General features: G+C 48.0%; 2 protein-coding genes across 5 annotated transcripts in view; one reads left to right on the forward strand and one right to left on the reverse strand.

Annotated features, from left to right (window-relative positions):
• LOC147097111 (uncharacterized) overlaps positions 1 to 22,471 on the forward strand; it is a 272,785-nt gene that overhangs the window by 99,466 nt on the left and 150,848 nt on the right. The window lies entirely within an intron of this gene.
• LOC147097114 (PAN2-PAN3 deadenylation complex catalytic subunit PAN2-like) overlaps positions 1 to 22,471 on the reverse strand; it is an 80,538-nt gene that overhangs the window by 42,286 nt on the left and 15,781 nt on the right. Inside the window, 2 exon segments of the mRNA XM_085972982.1 lie at positions 1,487 to 1,564; positions 2,396 to 2,516. Coding sequence (XP_085829108.1) covers positions 1,487 to 1,564; positions 2,396 to 2,516 — 199 coding nt within the window.

The following is a 22,471-nucleotide window of genomic DNA, read 5'->3' on the forward strand; positions in this document are numbered from 1 at the left end:
AACTTGTGTATTTTTTTTTTTACTAAATGTTATTCTGGGTAACCAAAATATGAATTTTTATAGTAACAAAACAGTAATCTTTTTAACTTTCCAGTGAAATTTATTTGGAAGTTATTTGAGGAGAGCTCACGCCTGGTACAGTTCAGCCGCTCTTACTAGTAACTCAAGAGTCATAGGTAATCCCCACGCTGCTGATCATCAGATCCAAATTCAAGTGCAGCTTCCAGGGGCAAGGAGAGTAACCTTTTAGGGTTTTCCCAGGCCTCCCAACAAAGAAACATTTTGAAAATGTTGATTCTTTCTTCACAAAGTGAGAGAAATCAGGCAAGATGTCCACAGGAAATGCACACTTAATAAATAAAACACTCAATATTCTGGATGACAAAAATATTACCATAGAATTGATTAGAAGGCCTTTCCTAATATACAAATTTATTTCCCAGTAATCAACTGTTTAAAAAAAAATCCATCCCCATAAACTCCACAACGGCACTTCAAAGAAAATGCCTTTCACGACCTCAGGACGTCCCAAAGCGCTTTACAGCCAATGAAGTGCTTTCGAAGTGTAGTCACTGTTGTAATGTGGGAAACGCAGCAGCCAATTTGTGCACAGCAAGCTCCCACAAACAGCAATGTGATAATGACCAGATCATCTGTTTTTGTGATGTTGATTGAGGGATAGATATTGGCCCCAGGACACCGGGGAGAACTCCCCTGCTCTTCTTTGAAATAGTGCCATGGGATCTTTTACGTCCACCTTAGAGTAGACGGGGCCTCGGTTCAACGTCTCATCCGAAAGACGATACCGCCGATAGTGCGGTGCTCCCTCAGTACTGCCCCTCCGACAGTGCGGCGCTCCCTCAGTACTGCCCCTCCGACAGTGCGGCGCTCCCTCAGTACTGCCCCTCCGACAGTGCGGCGCTCCCTCAGTACTGCCCCTCCGACAGTGCAGCACTCCCTCAGCACTGCCCTGGAGTGTCAGCCTCGATTTTTGTGCTCAAGTCTGTGGAGCGGGACCTGAAACCACGACCTTCTGACTCAGAGGCGAGAGTGCTGCCCACTGAGCCACGGCTGTCAACGTATGTCAGAAAAACTACAATCCGCAAGGTTGCAATTTTATTGCAGGATTCAAATGATGGTTAAAAGCTGCTGGATAAGATTGCTGCCTTGAAGTCACTCCCTGAGATCCACTGCTCGCTATGTAAATTAGAAATTAGGATCAACAAGGGAGGTAGCAGTAAGAAGTGAAGTCACATCGAATGTTTCCACCCAGAGGCTACTAGAGCTGCGGGATTAATTACTAGCAAAGGCCACTGAAGCAGGCAGTATAGACAGGTTGAATGCATTTCTGGAGTGGGAAGGGATTGAGGGATATGGCGAGAAGATGGGATTAATATATGGAAAAGGGAGCAGCTTGTTCAGTCTAATGTGCTTTTCCTGTTGCTACAAATTCTTGCATTAAATTCAGTACATTCAGTATAATTACCTTTCCTGATGTATGGCCACAAAAGAAGAAGCGGTTAGACTGTCGCATGATTGTAACTCCTGGAACGTCAACTGTGTACTGGAAAGAGAGACAGTAATCAAGCACTGCACATTAATACAAGCACTGTTATTCAGAACATATTAAAAATAAAATTTCTTTCCACTGATCTTGAAAAAGCCCTGGATCGGTCTGAGCCAAAAAGAAACTATTATTTGTGTAAAGGAAACAAGAGCTGGGTACTGGGTGCAGCAGTGGGTTAATCACATTGTCCTTTAACCTCTGGGGCCTGGGTTTAAATGCAGCCCAGACTGATGGGATGAAGGTCTCCTTTCTCTAGTGACCATAAATGAAATGAGTTTGACCAAACGCAACCCAGGTCCTATTGGCTGTGGGCCCAATGCACAAAACTCAAACAAGGGATGGCTGATGTGGAAAATGAAAGGAAATAGAGACCCCAGAAGAATTGGGGGGGGGGAAAGAATAAAGAATGAGAGAGAAAAAGAGTGAGACTGCAAAACACTCAGCATTACCTAAAGGTGCGAAAACCTGCAAAAAAACTCCATGTCTTTCAGTTGAAAACTTCCTTTAAATGATTAGAAATAGAATAGGTGCCACAGCCAGCCATGGAATACTGATCGGCACGGAGTAAGGAAACCACAGCCACTCACAGCTGGTCATGAAGCATCCTCTCAAGCATTTCGAACACTTGATTCTCAAAGGCTGTCCCAACAAAGTGTCCAAGTAGGGGTCTTGAGGGAGCACCAAAGCGACTGGGACCCTAGGATTGGCAGTGTCATCCTCTTGTATGCTTAGACCACTAGGGCATTAGTGGGATGAGCAGCTTTAAAACATGAATCAAATCATTTATATGGCTGAAATAAAATGTAATATTTGTGCTCAGAGCTTTACCTTTTCACTTTCTTGTACTGCATTTAAGTCTACTTCTATGACATGATTCTGAAGGCCCCCCAAAAGAACAGAGTTGTTGTCAGTGAGAAGAAGACTGTGCATGTCCTCAGCTTCATCCATACTAAAAATTTTTAAAAAACAGCCAGTTTGAGTATCTACATAGACCAGAATGGGGAACGCAGTTAAAGACGACACAGCCACGGTTAGCACTGCGCCAACACACTCATTTGATCAAACATTCTTTGTTGTTAGGATGTAAATTGTACAATACACTTTACTACCTAGTTACAATGTCTGGTTTAGTAATGCTTCTCAAACTAAATGAACTCCTAGCTCATTGAAATTATACTTTTCAACTAATACAGCTAAAGATATACATATATGGTTCTGTAATGCTGTCACAGGAGTGACTAAAATCTTCTATAGGACAGAATGTGAACAAATATAAAGTCAGAAATTTAATACACAGTACTATACCACTGCTCCCACATCATTCAATACATTATTGGAAAGCCCCAAAGTTACAAGTTTCGCTTGATTTGAAGACATGTAGGAGATATTCAACATCTGTGACAATGGGGAGCTTCACTACAGGAAACTTTCGATTTACCGGCACCTAAATAACCGGAAATCTCGGTTAACCAGCAAAATTCAGGAGTAGGTTCAGCTAAGTTTTACTTGCCTTCCTCATCTGTTGCTAAGCTACAGTGACGCTTGGAACTTGTGGCCATTGTTCTCAATCTGTTGCTAAGCAACAGGGTTTGTTGCTTTATAAGGAGCTGTCAGCTCTCCGTTACTATAGCTTTCGGTTATCTGGAATTTTTGGTGAACCGGCACCACCTCAAAAAAAAGTTTCCTGTACATGGTAAGCTATCTCACCGAACAATCCTGAACCTAACAACTCACAAACACTGCAGGTTCAAGTGATGTCGAATGCCCATTTGACAGAAAGAGCTGTTAAAAAACGCAGCACCAGCACATTTATGTCATTGTCCTTTGGAATATATATAGAGAGATCGAGATCGAGAGACATCGAGAGATCGAGATCGAGAGAGAGAGATCGATCGAGAGAGAGAGATCGATCGAGAGAGAGAGATCGATCGATCGAGAGAGAGAGATCGATCGAGAGATCGAGAGAGATCGATCGAGAGAGATCGATCGAGAGAGATCGATCGAGAGAGAGAGATCGAGAGAGAGAGATCGAGAGAGATCGAGAGAGATCGAGAGAGATCGAGATCGAGAAAGAAAGATCGAGAGAGATCGAGATCGAGAGATCGAGATCGAGAGAGAGATCGAGAGAGAGAGATCGAGATCGAGAGAGATCGAGAGAGAGAGAGATCGAGAGAGAGAGAGATCGAGATCGAGAGATCGAGATCGAGAGATCGAGAGAGATCGAGATCGAGAGAGAGATCGAGAGAGAGATCGAGAGAGAGAGAGATCGAGATCGAGAGAGAGAGAGATCGAGATCGAGAGATCGAGATCGAGATCGAGAGAGAGAGATCGAGAGAGAGAGATCGAGAGAGAGAGATCGAGAGAGAGAGATCGAGAGAGAGCGAGATCGAGGTCGAGAGATCGAGATCGAGAGATCGAGATCGAGAGATCGAGATCGAGAGATCGAGATCGAGAGAGAGAGATCGAGAGAGAGAGATCGAGAGAGAGAGATCGAGAGAGAGAGATCGAGAGAGATCGAGAGAGAGATCGAGAGAGAGATCGAGAGAGAGAGATCGAGATAGAGAGATCGAGATAGAGATCGAGAGAGAGAGATCGAGAGAGAGAGATCGAGAGAGAGAGATCGAGAGAGAGAGATCGAGAGAGAGAGAGATCGAGATCGAGAGATCGAGATCGAGAGATCGAGATAGAGATCGAGAGATCGAGATCGAGAGAGAGATCGAGAGAGAGAAATCGAGAGAGATCGAGAGAGATCGAGAGAGAGAGATCGAGAGAGAGAGAGATCGAGAGAGAGAGATCGAGAGAGAGAGATCGAGAGAGAGAGAGAGAGAGAGAGAGATCGAGATCGAGATCGAGAGAGAGAGATCGAGAGAGAGAGATCGAGAGAGAGAGATCGAGAGAGAGAGATCGAGAGAGAGAGAGATCGAGAGAGAGAGAGATCGAGAGAGAGAGAGATCGAGAGAGAGAGAGATCGAGAGAGAGATCGAGAGAGAGAGATCGAGAGAGAGAGATCGAGAGAGAGATCGAGATCGAGATCGAGATCGAGAGATAGAGAGATCGAGAGAGAGAGATCGAGAGAGAGAGATCGAGAGAGAGAGATCGAGATCGAGAGAGAGAGATCGAGAGAGATCGAGAGAGAGAGATCGAGAGAGAGAGATCGAGAGAGAGAGATCGAGAGCGAGAGAGCGAGAGAGATCGAGAGAGATCGAGAGAGAGAGATCGAGAGAGAGAGATCGAGAGAGAGAGAGCGAGAGAGATCGAGAGAGATCGAGAGAGATCGAGAGAGATCGAGAGAGATCGAGAGAGAGAGATCGAGAGAGAGATCGAGATAGAGATCGAGATAGAGATCGAGAGAGAGAGATCGAGAGAGAGAGATCGAGAGAGAGAGATCGAGAGAGAGAGATCGAGAGAGAGAGATCGAGAGAGAGAGATCGAGAGAGAGAGAGATCGAGAGAGAGAGAGATCGAGAGAGATCGAGATCGAGAGATCGAGAGAGATCGAGATCGAGATAGAGATCGAGAGATCGAGATCGAGAGAGAGATCGAGAGAGAGAAATCGAGAGATCGAGAGAGATCGAGAGAGAGAGAGAGATCGAGAGAGAGAGATCGAGAGAGAGAGAGATCGAGAGAGAGAGATCGAGAGAGAGAGATCGAGAGAGAGAGATCGAGAGAGAGATCGAGATCGAGAGAGAGAGATCGAGATCGAGAGAGAGATCGAGAGAGAGAGATCGAGAGAGAGAGATCGAGAGAGAGAGATCGAGAGAGAGAGATCGAGAGAGAGAGAGATCGAGAGAGAGAGAGATCGAGAGAGAGAGAGATCGAGAGAGAGAGAGATCGAGAGAGAGAGAGATCGAGAGAGAGAGATCGAGAGAGAGAGATCGAGAGAGAGAGATCGAGAGAGAGAGATCGAGATCGAGATCGAGAGAGAGATAGAGAGATCGAGATAGAGAGATCGAGAGAGAGAGATCGAGAGAGAGAGATCGAGAGAGAGAGATCGAGAGAGAGAGATCGAGATCGAGAGATCGAGAGAGAGAGAGAGATCGAGAGAGAGAGATCGAGAGAGAGAGATCGAGAGAGAGAGATCGAGAGAGAGAGATCGAGAGAGAGAGATCGAGAGAGAGAGATCGAGAGAGAGAGATAGAGAGAGAGATCGAGAGAGAGAGATCGAGAGAGAGAGATCGAGAGAGAGAGATCGAGAGAGAGAGATCGAGAGAGAGAGATCGAGAGAGATCGAGAGAGAGAGATCGAGAGAGAGAGATCGAGAGAGAGAGATCGAGAGAGAGAGATCGAGAGAGAGAGGTCGAGAGAGAGAGGTCGAGAGAGAGAGGTCGAGAGAGAGAGGTCGAGAGAGAGAGAGATCGAGAGAGAGAGAGATCGAGAGAGAGAGATCGAGATCGAGAGAGAGAGATCGAGAGAGAGAGATCGAGAGAGAGAGAGATCGAGAGAGAGAATTCGAGAGAGATCGAGAGAGAGAGAGATCGAGAGAGAGAGATCGAGAGAGAGAGATCGAGAGAGAGATCGAGAGAGAGAGAGATCGAGATCGAGATCGAGAGAGAGATCGAGAGAGAGAGATCGAGATCGAGAGAGAGATCGAGAGAGAGATCGAGAGAGAGATCGAGAGAGAGATCGAGAGAGAGATCGAGAGAGAGAGATCGAGAGAGAGAGAGAGATCGAGAGAGAGAGAGAGAGAGATCGAGAGAGAGATCGAGAGAGAGAGATCGAGAAAGAGAGATCGAGATCGAGAGAGAGAGATCGAGAGAGAGAGATCGAGAGAGAGAGATCGAGAGAGAGAGAGATCGAGATCGAGAGAGATAGAGAGATCGAGATCGAGAGATCGAGATCGAGAGATCGAGATCGAGAGAGAGAGGTCGAGAGAGAGAGGTCGAGAGAGAGAGGTCGAGAGAGAGAGGTCGAGAGAGAGAGGTCGAGAGAGAGAGATCGAGAGAGAGAGATCGAGAGAGAGAGATCGAGGTCGAGAGAGAGAGGTCGAGAGAGAGAGGTCGAGAGAGAGAGGTCGAGAGAGAGAGGTCGAGAGAGAGAGGTCGAGAGAGAGAGGTCGAGAGAGAGAGAGGTCGAGAGAGAGAGAGATCGAGAGAGAGAGATCGAGAGAGAGAGATCGAGAGAGAGAGATCGAGAGAGAGATCGAGAGAGAGAGATCGAGAGAGATCGAGATCGAGAGAGAGAGATCGAGAGCTACACTAAATGGGAAAAACATACAATAGAAGCCCTACATGCAGAATTCTGCCGAAGCATCCTTCGCACCCAAAGAAAAACGCCAACAAATGCATGCAGAGCCGAACTAGGCAGATACCCACTGATAATAAACATCCAAAAACGAGCACTAAACTTCCTAAATCACCTCAAATCTAGCTCCCCAGACACCCTTCATTTCAAAGCCTTTCAGACCCAAGAGCTAAACCCAGAAAAGAGTCCCCTGAGTCAGCTGCTACGGAAACTAAGTACTCAGCCGGACCCTGACCAGCCCCAGACCAACACAGCCGTCCAAACACCAATCCGAGTGAACCAAATCATTAAAAAATGCAAAGAAACCTACCTGGAACATTGGAACAAAATAACCGAAAGCCAAAGCAGATTAGAATGTTACCGGGCCCTAAAAAGAGAATATAAACTGGCAGACTACCTCACGACCATCAGAGACACAAAACAGAGACAGACCCTCACCAGGTACAGACTAAGCGACCACCAACTGGAAATTGAAAAAGGCAGATACAAGAAATCCTGGCAGCCTAGAGAGAATAGAATATGCGATCAATGTCTGGCTGGCGAGGTTGAAACAGAAATGCATTTCCTCCTAAAATGCGAAAAATTCAACACATCAAGAAACATATTATTCAACAAGCTAAGCCAAACAACCCCAGATTTCAAGGAATTGGATGATCTGTCAAAATTGAGATTAGTCCTAGGAGAAGGAGACAGACCATACCTTGGGGCCAAATATGTAACAACATGTCACAACCTGAGGACTGTTTAAAATTAAGACTGTTTAAAATTAATATTGAACGTACCAAATGAAGTACAAAGACTGTTTAAAATTAATATTGTTTAAAAGTAATATTGTATGTACCCAACAAATGTCAAATCGATTGACACCTACAGAATGTTGGAAAACTGTACCTTTTTGCTATGTAAGCTTTGGCAATATGGTTCTCTGTAAACTTTCATGCCAATAAAGCATTTTAATTGGAAAAAATTGGAATTGGATATCGAGAAAGAGAGATCGAGAGAGAGAGATCGAGAGAGAGAGATCGAGAGAGATCGAGAGAGAGAGATCGAGAGAGATCGAGAGAGATCGAGAGAGATCGAGAGAGAGAGATCGAGATCGAGAGATCGAGATCGAGAGATCGAGAGAGAGAGATCGAGAGAGAGAGATCGAGAGAGAGAGATCGAGAGAGATCGAGATCGAGAGAGATCGAGATCGAGAGATCGAGATCGAGATCGAGATCGAGAGATCGAGAGAGAGAGAGATCGAGAGAGAGAGAGATCGAGAGAGAGAGATCGAGAGAGAGAGATCGAGAGAGAGAGATCGAGAGAGAGAGATCGAGAGAGAGAGATCGAGAGAGATAGATCGAGAGAGAGATCGAGAGAGATCGAGAGAGATCGAGATCGAGAGATCGAGAGAGTTCGAGAGAGATCGAGATCGAGATCGAGAGAGAGAGATCGAGAGAGAGATCGAGAGAGAGAGATCGAGAGAGAGAGATCGAGAGAGGGAGATCGAGAGAGATAGATCGAGATAGAGAGAGATCGAGATAGAGAGAGATCGAGATAGAGAGAGATCGAGATCGAGATCGAGTGATCGAGAGAGATCGAGAGAGAGATCGAGAGAGAGAGATCGAGAGAGAGAGATCGAGAGAGAGAGATCGAGAGAGAGAGATCGAGAGAGAGAGATCGAGAGAGATCGAGAGAGAGAGATCGAGAGAGAGAGATCGAGAGAGAGAGATCGAGAGAGATCGAGAGAGAGGTATCGAGAGAGAGGTGTCGAGAGAGGTCGAGAGAGAGAGATCGAGATCGAGAGATCGAGATCGAGAGAGATCGAGATCGAGAGAGAGAGATCGAGAGAGAGAGATCGAGAGAGAGAGATCGAGAGAGAGAGATCGAGAGAGAGAGATCGAGAGAGAGATCGAGATCGAGATCGAGAGAGAGATCGATAGAGAGATCGAGATCGAGAGATCGAGATCGAGAGAGAGATCGAGAGAGATCGAGATCGAGATCGAGAGAGAGCGAGATCGAGAGCGAGAGATCGAGATCGAGAGAGCGAGAGAGCGAGAGATCGAGATCGAGAGATCGATATCGAGAGATCGATATCGAGAGATCGAGAGATAGAGATCGAGAGCGAGAGATCGAGATCGAGAGATCGAGATCGAGATCGAGAGAGAGAGATCGAGATCGAGAGATCGAGAGAGATCGAGATCGAGAGATCGAGAGAGATCGAGATCGAGATCGAGAGAGCGAGATCGAGAGAGCGAGATCGAGAGAGCGAGATCGAGAGAGCGAGATCGAGAGAGAGATCGAGAGAGAGAGATCGAGAGAGATCGAGAGATCGAGTGATCGAGAGATCGAGATCGAGAGAGCGAGATCGAGAGAGCGAGATCGAGAGAGAGATCGAGAGAGAGAGATCGAGATCGAGAGAGATCGAGATCGAGTGATCGAGAGATCGAGATCGAGAGATCGAGAGCGAGATCGAGAGATCGAGAGCGAGAGATCGAGAGAGATCGAGATCGAGTGATCGAGAGAGATCGAGAGATCGAGATCGAGAGAGATCGAGAGAGATCGAGAGAGAGAGAGATCGAGAGAGAGAGATCGAGAGAGAGATCGAGAGAGAGATCGAGAGAGAGAGATCGAGAGAGAGAGATCGAGAGAGAGAGATCGAGAGAGATCGAGAGAGAGAGATCGAGAGAGAGAGAGAGATCGAGAGAGAGATCGAGAGAGAGAGAGAGAGAGAGATCGAGAGAGAGAGGTCGAGAGAGAGAGGTCGAGAGAGAGAGGTCGAGAGAGAGAGGTCGAGAGAGAGAGGTCGAGAGAGAGAGGTCGAGAGAGATCGAGATCGAGATCGAGAGAGAGAGAGAGATCGAGAGAGAGAGAGAGATCGAGAGAGAGAGAGATCGAGAGAGAGAGAGATCGAGAGAGAGAGATCGAGATCGAGAGAGAGCGAGATCGAGAGATCTCGAGATCGAGAGAGAGAGATCGAGAGAGATCGAGAGATCGAGAGCGAGAGAGAGATCGAGATCGAGAGAGAGAGATCGAGAGAGATCGAGAGAGAGATCGAGAGAGAGAGATCGAGAGAGATCGAGAGAGCGAGATCGAGAGAGAGAGATCGAGAGAGATCGAGAGAGAGAGATCGAGAGAGAGAGATCGAGATCGAGAGAGAGATCGAGATCGAGATCGAGAGATCGAGAGAGAGAGATCGAGAGAGAGAGATCGAGAGAGAGAGATCGAGAGACAGAGATCGAGAGAGAGAGATCGAGAGAGATCGAGAGAGAGAGATCGAGAGAGAGATCGAGAGAGAGATCGAGAGAGAGATCGAGAGAGAGATCGAGAGAGAGATCGAGAGAGAGATCGAGAGAGAGATCGAGAGAGATCGAGAGAGATCGAGAGAGAGATCGAGAGAGAGATCGAGAGAGAGATCGAGAGAGAGATCGAGAGAGAGAGATCGAGAGAGAGAGATCGAGAGAGAGTGATCGAGATCGAGAGATCGAGAGAGATCGAGAGAGAGAGATCGAGAGAGATCGAGAGAGAGAGATCGAGAGAGAGAGATCGAGATCGAGAGAGAGATCGAGAGAGATCGAGATCGAGAGATCAAGATCGAGAGAGAGATCGAGATCGAGAGAGAGATCAAGAGAGAAAGATCGAGAGAGATCGAGATCGAGAGATCGAGATCGAGAGAGAGAGATCGAGAGAGAGAGATCGAGAGAGAGAGATCGAGATCGAGAGAGAGAGATCGAGAGAGAGATCGAGAGAGAGATCGAGAGAGAGATCGAGAGAGAGATCGAGAGAGAGAGATCGAGAGAGATCGAGATCGAGAGAGATCGAGAGAGAGATCGAGAGATCGAGATCGAGAGAGAGATCGAGAGAGATCGAGAGAGAGAGATCGAGAGAGAGAGATCGAGAGAGAGATCGAGAGATCGAGAGAGAGAGATCGAGAGAGAGAGATCGAGAGAGATCGAGATCGAGATCGAGAGATCGAGATCGAGAGATCGAGATCGAGAGATCGAGAGAGAGATCGAGAGAGAGATCGAGAGAGAGATCGAGAGAGAGAGATCGAGAGAGAGAGATCGAGAGAGATCGAGAGAGAGATCGAGAGAGAGATCGAGATCGAGAGAGAGCGAGATCGAGAGATCGCGAGATCGAGAGAGAGAGATCGAGAGAGATCGAGAGAGAGAGATCGAGAGAGATCGAGAGAGAGAGATCGAGAGAGAGAGATCGAGAGAGATCGAGAGAGAGAGATCGAGATCGAGATCGAGAGATCGAGATATCGAGATATCGAGAGAGATCAAGATCGAGAGAGATCGAGATCGAGATCGAGAGAGAGAGATCGAGAGAGAGAGATCGAGATCGAGAGATCGAGAGAGATCAAGATCGAGAGAGATCGAGATCGAGATCGAGAGAGAGAGATCGAGAGAGAGAGATCGAGAGAGAGATCGAGAGAGAGAGATCGAGAGAGAGATCGAGAGAGAGATCGAGAGAGAGATCGAGAGAGATCGAGAGAGAGAGATCGAGAGAGAGTGATCGAGATCGAGAGAGATCGAGAGAGAGATCGAGAGAGAGAGATCGAGAGAGAGAGATCGAGAGAGAGAGATCGAGATCGAGAGAGAGAGAGATCGAGAGAGATCGAGATCGAGAGAGTTCGAGAGATCAAGATCGAGAGAGAGATCGAGATCGAGAGATCGAGAGAGAGATCAAGAGAGAAAGATCGAGAGAGATCGAGATCGAGAGATCGAGATCGAGAGATCGAGAGAGAGAGATCGAGAGAGAGAGATCGAGAGAGAGATCGAGAGAGAGATCGAGAGAGAGAGATCGAGAGAGAGAGATCGAGATCGAGAGAGAGAGATCGAGAGAGAGAGATCGAGAGAGAGAGATCGAGAGAGAGATCGAGAGATCGAGATCGAGAGAGAGATCGAGAGAGATCGAGAGAGAGAGATCGAGAGAGAGAGATCGAGAGAGAGAGATCGAGAGAGAGAGATCGAGAGAGAGAGATCGAGAGAGAGAGATCGAGAGAGATCGAGATCGAGAGATCGAGATCGAGAGAGAGAGATCGAGAGAGAGAGATCGAGAGAGAGATCGAGAGAGATCGAGAGAGAGAGATCGAGAGATCGATCGAGATCGAGAGATCGAGAGAGAGATAGAGAGATCGAGATCGAGATCGAGAGAGAGAGATCGAGATCGAGAGATCGAGATCGAGATCGAGAGAGAGATCGAGAGAGAGATCGAGAGAGAGATCGAGAGAGAGAGATCGAGAGAGAGATCGAGAGATCGAGAGAGCGAGATCGAGAGAGAGAGAGAGAGAGATCGAGATCGAGAGAGAGAGATCGAGAGAGAGAGATCGAGAGAGAGATCGAGATCGAGCGAGATCGAGAGAGATCGAGATCGAGAGATCGAGATCGAGAGATCGAGAGAGATCGAGAGAGAGAGATCGAGATCGAGAGAGATCGAGATCGAGAGAGATCAAGATCGAGAGAGATCGAGATCGAGATCGAGAGAGAGATCGAGATCGAGAGAGAGAGATCGAGATCGAGAGAGAGATCGAGAGAGAGAGATCGAGAGAGAGATCGAGATCGAGATCGAGAGATAGAGAGATCGAGAGAGAGAGATCGAGAGAGAGAGATCGAGAGAGAGAGATCGAGATCGAGAGATCGAGATCGAGAGAGAGAGATCGAGAGAGATCGAGAGAGAGAGATCGAGAGAGAGAGATCGAGAGAGAGAGATCGAGAGCGAGAGAGCGAGAGAGATCGAGAGAGATCGAGAGAGAGAGATCGAGAGAGAGAGATCGAGAGAGAGAGAGAGAGAGAGAGAGATCGAGAGAGAGAGAGCGAGAGAGATCGAGAGAGAGAGATCGAGAGAGAGATCGAGATAGAGATCGAGATAGAGATCGAGAGAGAGAGATCGAGAGAGAGAGATCGAGAGAGAGAGATCGAGAGAGAGAGATCGAGAGAGAGAGATCGAGAGAGAGAGATCGAGAGAGAGAGATCGAGAGAGAGAGAGATCGAGAGAGAGAGAGATCGAGAGAGATCGAGATCGAGAGATCGAGAGAGATCGAGATCGAGAGATCGAGATAGAGATCGAGAGATCGAGATCGAGAGAGAGATCGAGAGAGATCGAGAGAGATCGAGAGAGAGAGAGAGATCGAGAGAGAGAGATCGAGAGAGAGAGAGATCGAGAGAGAGAGATCGAGAGAGAGAGATCGAGAGAGAGATCGAGAGAGAGATCGAGATCGAGAGAGAGAGATCGAGATCGAGAGAGAGATCGAGAGAGAGAGATCGAGAGAGAGAGATCGAGAGAGAGAGATCGAGAGAGAGAGATCGAGAGAGAGAGATCGAGAGAGAGAGAGATCGAGAGAGAGAGAGATCGAGAGAGAGAGAGATCGAGAGAGAGAGAGATCGAGAGAGAGAGAGATCGAGAGAGAGAGAGATCGAGAGAGAGAGATCGAGAGAGAGAGATCGAGAGAGAGAGATCGAGATCGAGATCGAGAGAGAGATAGAGAGAGAGAGATAGAGAGATCGAGATAGAGAGATCGAGAGAGAGAGATCGAGAGAGAGAGATCGAGAGAGAGAGATCGAGAGAGAGAGATCGAGATCGAGAGATCGAGAGATCGAGAGAGAGATAGAGAGAGAGATCGAGAGAGAGAGATCGAGAGAGAGAGATCGAGAGAGAGAGATCGAGAGAGAGAGATCGAGAGAGAGAGATCGAGAGAGAGAGATCGAGAGAGAGATCGAGAGAGAGAGATCGAGAGAGAGAGATCGAGAGAGAGAGATCGAGAGAGAGATCGAGAGAGAGAGATCGAGAGAGAGAGATCGAGAGAGAGAGATCGAGAGAGAGAGATCGAGAGAGAGAGATCGAGAGAGAGAGATCGAGAGAGAGAGATCGAGAGAGAGAGATCGAGAGAGAGAGATCGAGAGAGAGAGATCGAGAGAGAGAGGTCGAGAGAGAGAGGTCGAGAGAGAGAGGTCGAGAGAGAGAGAGATCGAGAGAGAGAGAGATCGAGAGAGAGAGATCGAGATCGAGAGAGAGAGATCGAGAGAGAGAGAGATCGAGAGAGAGAATTCGAGAGAGATCGAGAGAGAGAGAGAGATCGAGAGAGAGAGATCGAGAGAGAGAGATCGAGAGAGAGATCGAGAGAGAGAGAGATCGAGATCGAGATCGAGAGAGAGATCGAGAGAGAGAGATCGAGATCGAGAGAGAGATCGAGAGAGAGATCGAGAGAGAGATCGAGAGAGAGATCGAGAGAGAGAGATCGAGAGAGAGAGAGAGATCGAGAGAGATCGAGAGAGAGATCGAGAGAGAGAGATCGAGAGAGAGAGAGAGAGAGATCGAGAGAGAGATCGAGAGAGAGAGATCGAGAAAGAGAGATCGAGATCGAGAGAGAGAGATCGAGAGAGAGAGATCGAGAGAGAGAGATCGAGAGAGAGAGAGATCGAGATCGAGAGAGATAGAGAGATCGAGATCGAGAGATCGAGATCGAGAGATCGAGATCGAGATCGAGAGGTCGAGAGAGAGAGGTCGAGAGAGAGAGGTCGAGAGAGAGAGGTCGAGAGAGAGAGGTCGAGAGAGAGAGGTCGAGAGAGAGAGGTCGAGAGAGAGAGATCGAGAGAGAGAGATCGAGAGAGAGAGATCGAGATCGAGAGAGAGAGGTCGAGAGAGAGAGGTCGAGAGAGAGAGGTCGAGAGAGAGAGGTCGAGAGAGAGAGAGGTCGAGAGAGAGAGAGATCGAGAGAGAGAGATCGAGAGAGAGAGATCGAGAGAGAGAGATCGAGAGAGAGATCGAGAGAGAGAGATCGAGAGAGATCGAGATCGAGAGAGAGAGATCGAGAGCTACACTAAATGGGAAAAACATACAATAGAAGCCCTACATGCAGAATTCTGCCGAAGCATCCTTCGCACCCAAAGAAAAACGCCAACAAATGCATGCAGAGCCGAACTAGGCAGATACCCACTGATAATAAACATCCAAAAACGAGCACTAAACTTCCTAAATCACCTCAAATCTAGCTCCCCAGACACCCTTCATTTCAAAGCCTTTCAGACCCAAGAGCTAAACCCAGAAAAGAGTCCCCTGAGTCAGCTGCTACGGAAACTAAGTACTCAGCCGGACCCTGACCAGCCCCAGACCAACACAGCCGTCCAAACACCAATCCGAGTGAACCAAATCATTAAAAAATGCAAAGAAACCTACCTGGAACATTGGAACAAAATAACCGAAAGCCAAAGCAGATTAGAATGTTACCGGGCCCTAAAAAGAGAATATAAACTGGCAGACTACCTCACGACCATCAGAGACACAAAACAGAGACAGACCCTCACCAGGTACAGACTAAGCGACCACCAACTGGAAATTGAAAAAGGCAGATACAAGAAATCCTGGCAGCCTAGAGAGAATAGAATATGCGATCAATGTCTGGCTGGCGAGGTTGAAACAGAAATGCATTTCCTCCTAAAATGCGAAAAATTCAACACATCAAGAAACATATTATTCAACAAGCTAAGCCAAACAACCCCAGATTTCAAGGAATTGGATGATCTGTCAAAATTGAGATTAGTCCTAGGAGAAGGAGACAGACCATACCTTGGGGCCAAATATGTAACAACATGTCACAACCTGAGGACTGTTTAAAATTAAGACTGTTTAAAATTAATATTGAACGTACCAAATGAAGTACAAAGACTGTTTAAAATTAATATTGTTTAAAAGTAATATTGTATGTACCCAACAAATGTCAAATCGATTGACACCTACAGAATGTTGGAAAACTGTACCTTTTTGCTATGTAAGCTTTGGCAATATGGTTCTCTGTAAACTTTCATGCCAATAAAGCATTTTAATTGGAAAAAATTGGAATTGGATATCGAGAAAGAGAGATCGAGAGAGAGAGATCGAGAGAGAGAGATCGAGAGAGAGAGATCGAGAGAGATCGAGAGAGAGAGATCGAGAGAGATCGAGAGAGATCGAGAGAGAGAGATCGAGATAGAGAGATCGAGATCGAGAGATCGAGAGAGAGAGATCGAGAGAGAGAGATCGAGAGAGAGAGATCGAGAGAGAGAGATCGAGAGAGATCGAGATCGAGATCGAGAGATCGAGATCGAGATCGAGAGATCGAGAGAGAGAGAGATCGAGAGAGAGAGATCGAGAGAGAGAGATCGAGAGAGATAGATCGAGAGAGAGATCGAGAGAGATCGAGAGAGATCGAGATCGAGAGATCGAGAGAGTTCGAGAGAGATCGAGATCGAGATCGAGAGAGAGAGATCGAGAGAGAGATCGAGAGAGAGAGATCGAGAGAGAGAGATCGAGAGAGGGAGATCGAGAGAGATAGATCGAGATAGAGAGAGATCGAGATAGAGAGAGATCGAGATAGAGAGAGATCGAGATCGAGATCGAGTGATCGAGAGAGATCGAGAGAGAGATCGAGAGAGAGAGATCGAGAGAGAGAGATCGAGAGAGAGAGATCGAGAGAGAGAGATCGAGAGAGATCGAGAGAGAGAGATCGAGAGAGAGAGATCGAGAGAGAGAGATCGAGAGAGATCGAGAGAGAGGTATCGAGAGAGAGGTGTCGAGAGAGGTCGAGAGAGAGAGATCGAGATCGAGAGATCGAGATCGAGATCGAGAGAGAGAGATCGAGAGAGAGAGAGAGATCGAGAGAGAGATCGAGATCGAGATCGAGAGATCGAGAGAGAGATCGATAGAGAGATCGAGATCGAGAGATCGAGATCGAGAGAGAGATCGAGAGAGATCGAGAGAGAGAGAGATCGAGATCGAGAGAGAGCGAGATCGAGAGATCGAGATCGAGAGCGAGAGATCGAGATCGAGAGAGCGAGAGATCGAGATCGAGAGATCGATATCGAGAGATCGATATCGAGAGATCGAGAGATAGAGATCGAGAGCGAGAGATCGAGATCGAGAGATCGAGATCGAGATCGAGAGAGAGAGGTCGAGATCGAGAGATCGAGAGAGATCGAGATCGAGAGATCGAGATCGAGATCGAGATCGAGAGAGCGAGATCGAGAGAGCGAGATCGAGAGAGCGAGATCGAGAGAGAGAGATCGAGAGAGAGATCGAGAGAGAGAGATCGAGAGAGATCGAGATCGAGATCGAGAGATCGAGATCGAGATCGAGAGAGAGAGATCGAGAGAGAGAGATCGAGAGAGAGATCGAGAGAGAGAGATCGAGAGAGAGAGATCGAGATCGAGAGAGATCGAGATCGAGTGATCGAGAGATCGAGATCGAGAGATCGAGAGCGAGATCGAGAGATCGAGAGCGAGAGATCGAGAGAGAGAGATCGAGATCGAGATCGAGAGAGATCGAGAGAGAGAGAGATCGAGAGAGAGAGATCGAGAGAGAGATCGAGAGAGAGAGATCGAGAGAGAGAGATCGAGAGAGAGAGATCGAGAGAGATCGAGAGAGAGAGATCGAGAGAGAGAGAGAGATCGAGAGAGAGATCGAGAGAGAGAGAGAGAGAGATCGAGAGAGAGAGATCGAGAGAGAGAGATCGAGAGAGAGAGGTCGAGAGAGAGAGGTCGAGAGAGAGAGGTCGAGAGAGAGAGGTCGAGAGAGAGAGGTCGAGAGAGAGAGGTCGAGAGAGATCGAGATCGAGATCGAGAGAGAGAGAGAGATCGAGAGAGAGAGAGAGATCGAGAGAGAGAGAGATCGAGAGAGAGAGAGATCGAGAGAGAGAGATCGAGATCGAGAGAGAGCGAGATCGAGAGATCTCGAGATCGAGAGAGAGAGATCGAGAGAGATCGAGAGAGATCGAGAGCGAGAGATCGAGAGCGAGATCGAGATCGAGAGAGAGAGATCGAGAGAGATCGAGAGAGAGATCGAGAGAGAGAGATCGAGAGAGATCGAGAGAGCGAGATCGAGAGAGATCGAGAGAGAGAGATCGAGAGAGAGAGATCGAGATCGAGAGAGAGATCGAGATCGAGATCGAGAGATCGAGATCGAGAGATCGAGAGAGAGAGATCGAGAGAGAGAGATCGAGAGAGAGAGATCGAGAGAGAGAGATCGAGAGAGAGAGATCGAGAGAGAGAGATCGAGAGAGAGAGATCGAGAGAGAGATCGAGAGAGAGATCGAGAGAGAGATCGAGAGAGAGATCGAGAGAGAGATCGAGAGAGATCGAGAGAGATCGAGAGAGAGATCGAGAGAGAGATCGAGAGAGAGAGATCGAGAGAGAGAGATCGAGAGAGAGAGAGATCGAGAGAGAGAGATCGAGAGAGAGAGATCGAGAGAGAGTGATCGAGATCGAGAGATCGAGAGAGATCGAGAGAGAGAGATCGAGAGAGATCGAGAGAGAGAGATCGAGAGAGAGATCGAGATCGAGAGAGAGATCGAGAGAGATCGAGATCGAGAGATCAAGATCGAGAGAGAGATCGAGATCGAGAGAGAGATCAAGAGAGAAAGATCGAGAGAGATCGAGATCGAGAGATCGAGATCGAGAGAGAGAGATCGAGAGAGAGAGATCGAGAGAGAGATCGAGAGAGAGATCGAGAGAGAGAGATCGAGAGAGATCGAGATCGAGAGAGATCGAGAGAGAGATCGAGAGATCGAGAGAGAGAGATCGAGAGATCGAGATCGAGAGAGAGAGAGAGAGAGAGATCGAGAGAGATCGAGAGAGAGAGATCGAGAGAGAGATCGAGAGATCGAGAGAGAGAGATCGAGAGAGAGAGATCGAGATCGAGAGAGATCGAGATCGAGATCGAGAGATCGAGATCGAGAGATCGAGAGAGAGATCGAGAGAGAGATCGAGAGAGAGATCGAGAGAGAGATCGAGAGAGAGATCGAGAGAGAGAGATCGAGAGAGAGAGATCGAGAGAGATCGAGAGAGAGATCGAGAGAGAGATCGAGATCGAGAGAGAGCGAGATCGAGAGATCGCGAGATCGAGAGAGAGAGATCGAGAGAGATCGAGAGAGAGAGATCGAGAGAGATCGAGAGAGAGAGATCGAGAGAGAGAGATCGAGAGAGATCGAGAGAGAGAGATCGAGATCGAGATCGAGAGATCGAGATATCGAGAGAGATCAAGATCGAGAGAGATCGAGATCGAGATAGAGAGAGAGAGATCGAGAGAGAGAGATCGAGATCGAGAGATCGAGAGAGATCAAGATCGAGAGAGATCGAGATCGAGAGAGAGAGATCGAGAGAGAGAGATCGAGAGAGAGAGATCGAGAGAGAGAGATCGAGAGAGAGAGATCGAGAGAGAGATCGAGAGAGAGAGATCGAGAGAGAGATCGAGAGAGAGATCGAGAGAGATCGAGAGAGATCGAGAGAGATCGAGAGAGAGAGATCGAGAGAGAGTGATCGAGAGAGATCGAGAGAGAGATCGAGAGAGAGAGATCGAGAGAGAGAGATCGAGAGAGAGAGATCGAGATCGAGAGAGAGAGAGATCGAGAGAGTTCGAGAGATCAAGATCGAGAGAGAGATCGAGATCGAGAGATCGAGAGAGAGATCAAGAGAGAAAGATCGAGAGAGATCGAGATCGAGAGATCGAGATCGAGAGATCGAGAGAGAGAGATCGAGAGAGAGATCGAGAGAGAGATCGAGAGAGAGATCGAGAGAGAGATCGAGAGAGAGATCGAGAGAGAGATCGAGAGAGAGAGATCGAGAGAGAGAGATCGAGAGAGAGAGAGAGATCGAGAGAGAGAGATCGAGAGAGAGATCGAGAGATCGAGATCGAGAGAGAGATCGAGAGAGATCGAGAGAGATCGAGAGAGATCGAGAGAGAGAGATCGAGAGAGAGATCGAGAGAGAGAGATCGAGAGAGAGAGATCGAGAGAGAGAGATCGAGAGAGATCGAGATCGAGAGATCGAGATCGAGATCGAGAGATCGAGAGAGAGAGATCGAGAGAGAGATCGAGAGAGATCGAGAGAGAGAGATCGAGAGATCGATCGAGATCGAGAGATCGAGAGAGAGATAGAGAGATCGAGATCGAGAGAGAGAGATCGAGAGAGATCGAGATCGAGAGATCGAGATCGAGAGAGAGATCGAGAGAGAGATCGAGAGAGAGAGATCGAGAGAGAGATCGAGAGAGAGATCGAGAGATCGAGAGAGCGAGATCGAGAGAGAGAGAGAGAGAGATCGAGATCGAGAGAGAGAGATCGAGAGAGAGAGATCGAGAGAGAGATCGAGATCGAGATCGAGCGAGATCGAGAGAGATCGAGATCGAGAGATCGAGAGAGAGAGATCGAGAGAGAGAGATCGAGAGAGATCGAGAGAGAGAGATCGAGATCGAGAGAGATCGAGATCGAGAGAGATCAAGATCGAGAGAGATCGAGATCGAGATCGAGAGAGAGATCGAGATCGAGAGAGAGATCGAGAGAGAGAGATCGAGAGAGAGAGATCGAGATCGAGAGAGAGATCGAGAGAGAGATCGAGAGAGAGAGATCGAGAGAGAGATCGAGAGAGAGATCGAGAGAGAGATCGAGAGAGAGATCGAGAGAGAGATCGAGAGAGAGATCGAGAGAGAGATCGAGAGAGAGATCGAGAGAGAGAGATCGAGAGAGAGAGATCGAGAGAGAGAGATCGAGAGAGAGAGATCGAGAGAGAGAGATCGAGAGAGAGAGATCGAGAGAGTGATCGAGATCGAGAGAGATCGAGATCGAGAGAGAGAGATCGAGAGAGATCGAGAGAGAGAGATCGAGAGAGAGAGATCGAGAGAGAGAGAGAGATCGAGAGAGAGAGATCGAGATCGAGAGATCGAGAGATCGAGAGAGATCGAGATCGAGAGATCAAGATCGAGAGAGAGAGATCGAGAGAGAGATCGAGATCGAGAGATCGAGAGAGAGATCAAGAGAGAAAGATCGAGAGAGATCGAGATCGAGATATCGAGATCGAGAGAGAGAGATCGAGAGAGAGAGATCGAGACAGAGATCGAGATAGAGAGAGATCGAGAGAGAGAGATCGAGAGAGAGAGATCGAGAGAGAGAGATCGAGATCGAGAGAGAGAGATCGAGAGAGAGAGATCGAGATCGAGAGATCGAGATCGAGATATCGAGAGAGAGAGATCGAGAGAGAGAGATCGAGAGAGAGAGATCGAGAGAGAGAGATCGAGAGAGAGAGATCGAGAGAGAGATCGAGAGAGAGAGATCGAGAGAGAGAGATCGAGAGAGAGAGATCGAGAGAGATCGAGAGAGAGAGATCGAGAGAGATCGAGATCGAGAGAGATAGAGATCGAGAGATCGAGATCGAGAGAGAGAGATCGAGAGAGAGAGATCGAGAGATCGATCGAGATCGAGATCGAGAGATCGAGAGAGAGATAGAGAGATCGAGATCGAGAGAGAGATCGAGAGAGAGAGATCGAGAGAGAGAGATCGAGAGAGATCGAGAGAGATCGAGATCGAGATCGAGAGAGATCGAGAGAGAGAGATCGAGAGAGAGAGATAGAGAGAGAGAGATCGAGAGAGAGAGATCGAGAGAGAGATCGAGAGAGAGAGATCGAGAGAGATCGAGAGAGAGAGATCGAGAGATCGAGAGAGATCGAGATCGAGATCGAGATCGAGAGAGCGAGATCGAGATCGAGAGAGCGAGATCGAGAGATCGAGAGCGAGAGATCGAGAGATAGAGATCGAGAGATAGAGATCGAGAGAGAGAGATCGAGAGAGAGAGATCGAGAGAGATCGAGAGAGAGAGATCGAGAGAGAGAGATCGAGATCGAGAGATCGAGATCGAGAGATCGAGATCGAGAGATCGAGAGAGAGAGATCGAGAGAGAGAGATCGAGAGAGAGAGATCGAGAGAGAGAGATCGAGAGAGTGATCGAGATCGAGATCGAGAGATCGAGAGAGATCGAGAGAGATCGAGAGAGAGAGATCGAGAGAGAGAGATCGAGAGATCGAGAGAGAGAGATCGAGAGATCGAGATCGAGAGAGAGAGAGATCGAGAGAGATCGAGATCGAGAGAGATCGAGATCGAGAGATCGAGATCGAGAGAGAGATCGAGAGAGAAAGATCGAGAGAGAGAGATCGAGAGAGAGAGATCGAGAGAGAGAGATCGAGAGAGAGAGATCGAGAGAGAGAGATCGAGAGAGAGAGAGCGAGAGAGAGATCGAGAGATCGAGAGAGAGATCGAGCCAGAGATCGAGACAGAGATCGAGATAGAGAGAGAGATCGAGAGAGAGATCGAGATCGATCGAGAGAGATCGAGAGAGAGAGATCGAGAGATCGAGAGAGAGATAGAGAGAGATCGAGAGAGAGATAGAGAGAGATCGAGAGAGAGATAGAGAGAGATCGAGAGAGAGAGAGAGATCGAGAGAGAGAGATCGAGAGAGAGATCGAGAGAGAGATCGAGAGAGAGAGATCGAGATCGAGAGAGATCGAGATCGAGAGATCGAGATCGAGAGAGATCAAGATCGAGAGAGATCGAGATCGAGATCGAGAGATCGAGATCGAGAGAGATCAAGATCGAGAGAGATCGAGATCGAGATCGAGAGAGAGATCGAGATCGAGAGAGAGATCGAGATCGAGAGAGAGATCGAGAGAGAGAGATCGAGATCGAGAGAGATCGAGAGAGAGATCGAGAGAGAGAGATCGAGAGAGAGATCGAGAGAGAGAGATCGAGAGAGAGATCGAGAGAGAGATCGAGAGAGAGATCGAGAGAGAGAGATCGAGAGAGAGAGATAGAGAGAGAGAGATCGAGAGAGAGAGATCGAGAGAGAGAGATCGAGAGAGAGAGATCGAGAGAGAGAGATCGAGAGA

This window comes from Somniosus microcephalus, chromosome 33, assembly GCF_052327205.1.
Source record: "Somniosus microcephalus isolate GS21.2 chromosome 33, FLI_Smic_1.0, whole genome shotgun sequence".
Lineage (NCBI taxonomy): Eukaryota > Metazoa > Chordata > Chondrichthyes > Squaliformes > Somniosidae > Somniosus > Somniosus microcephalus.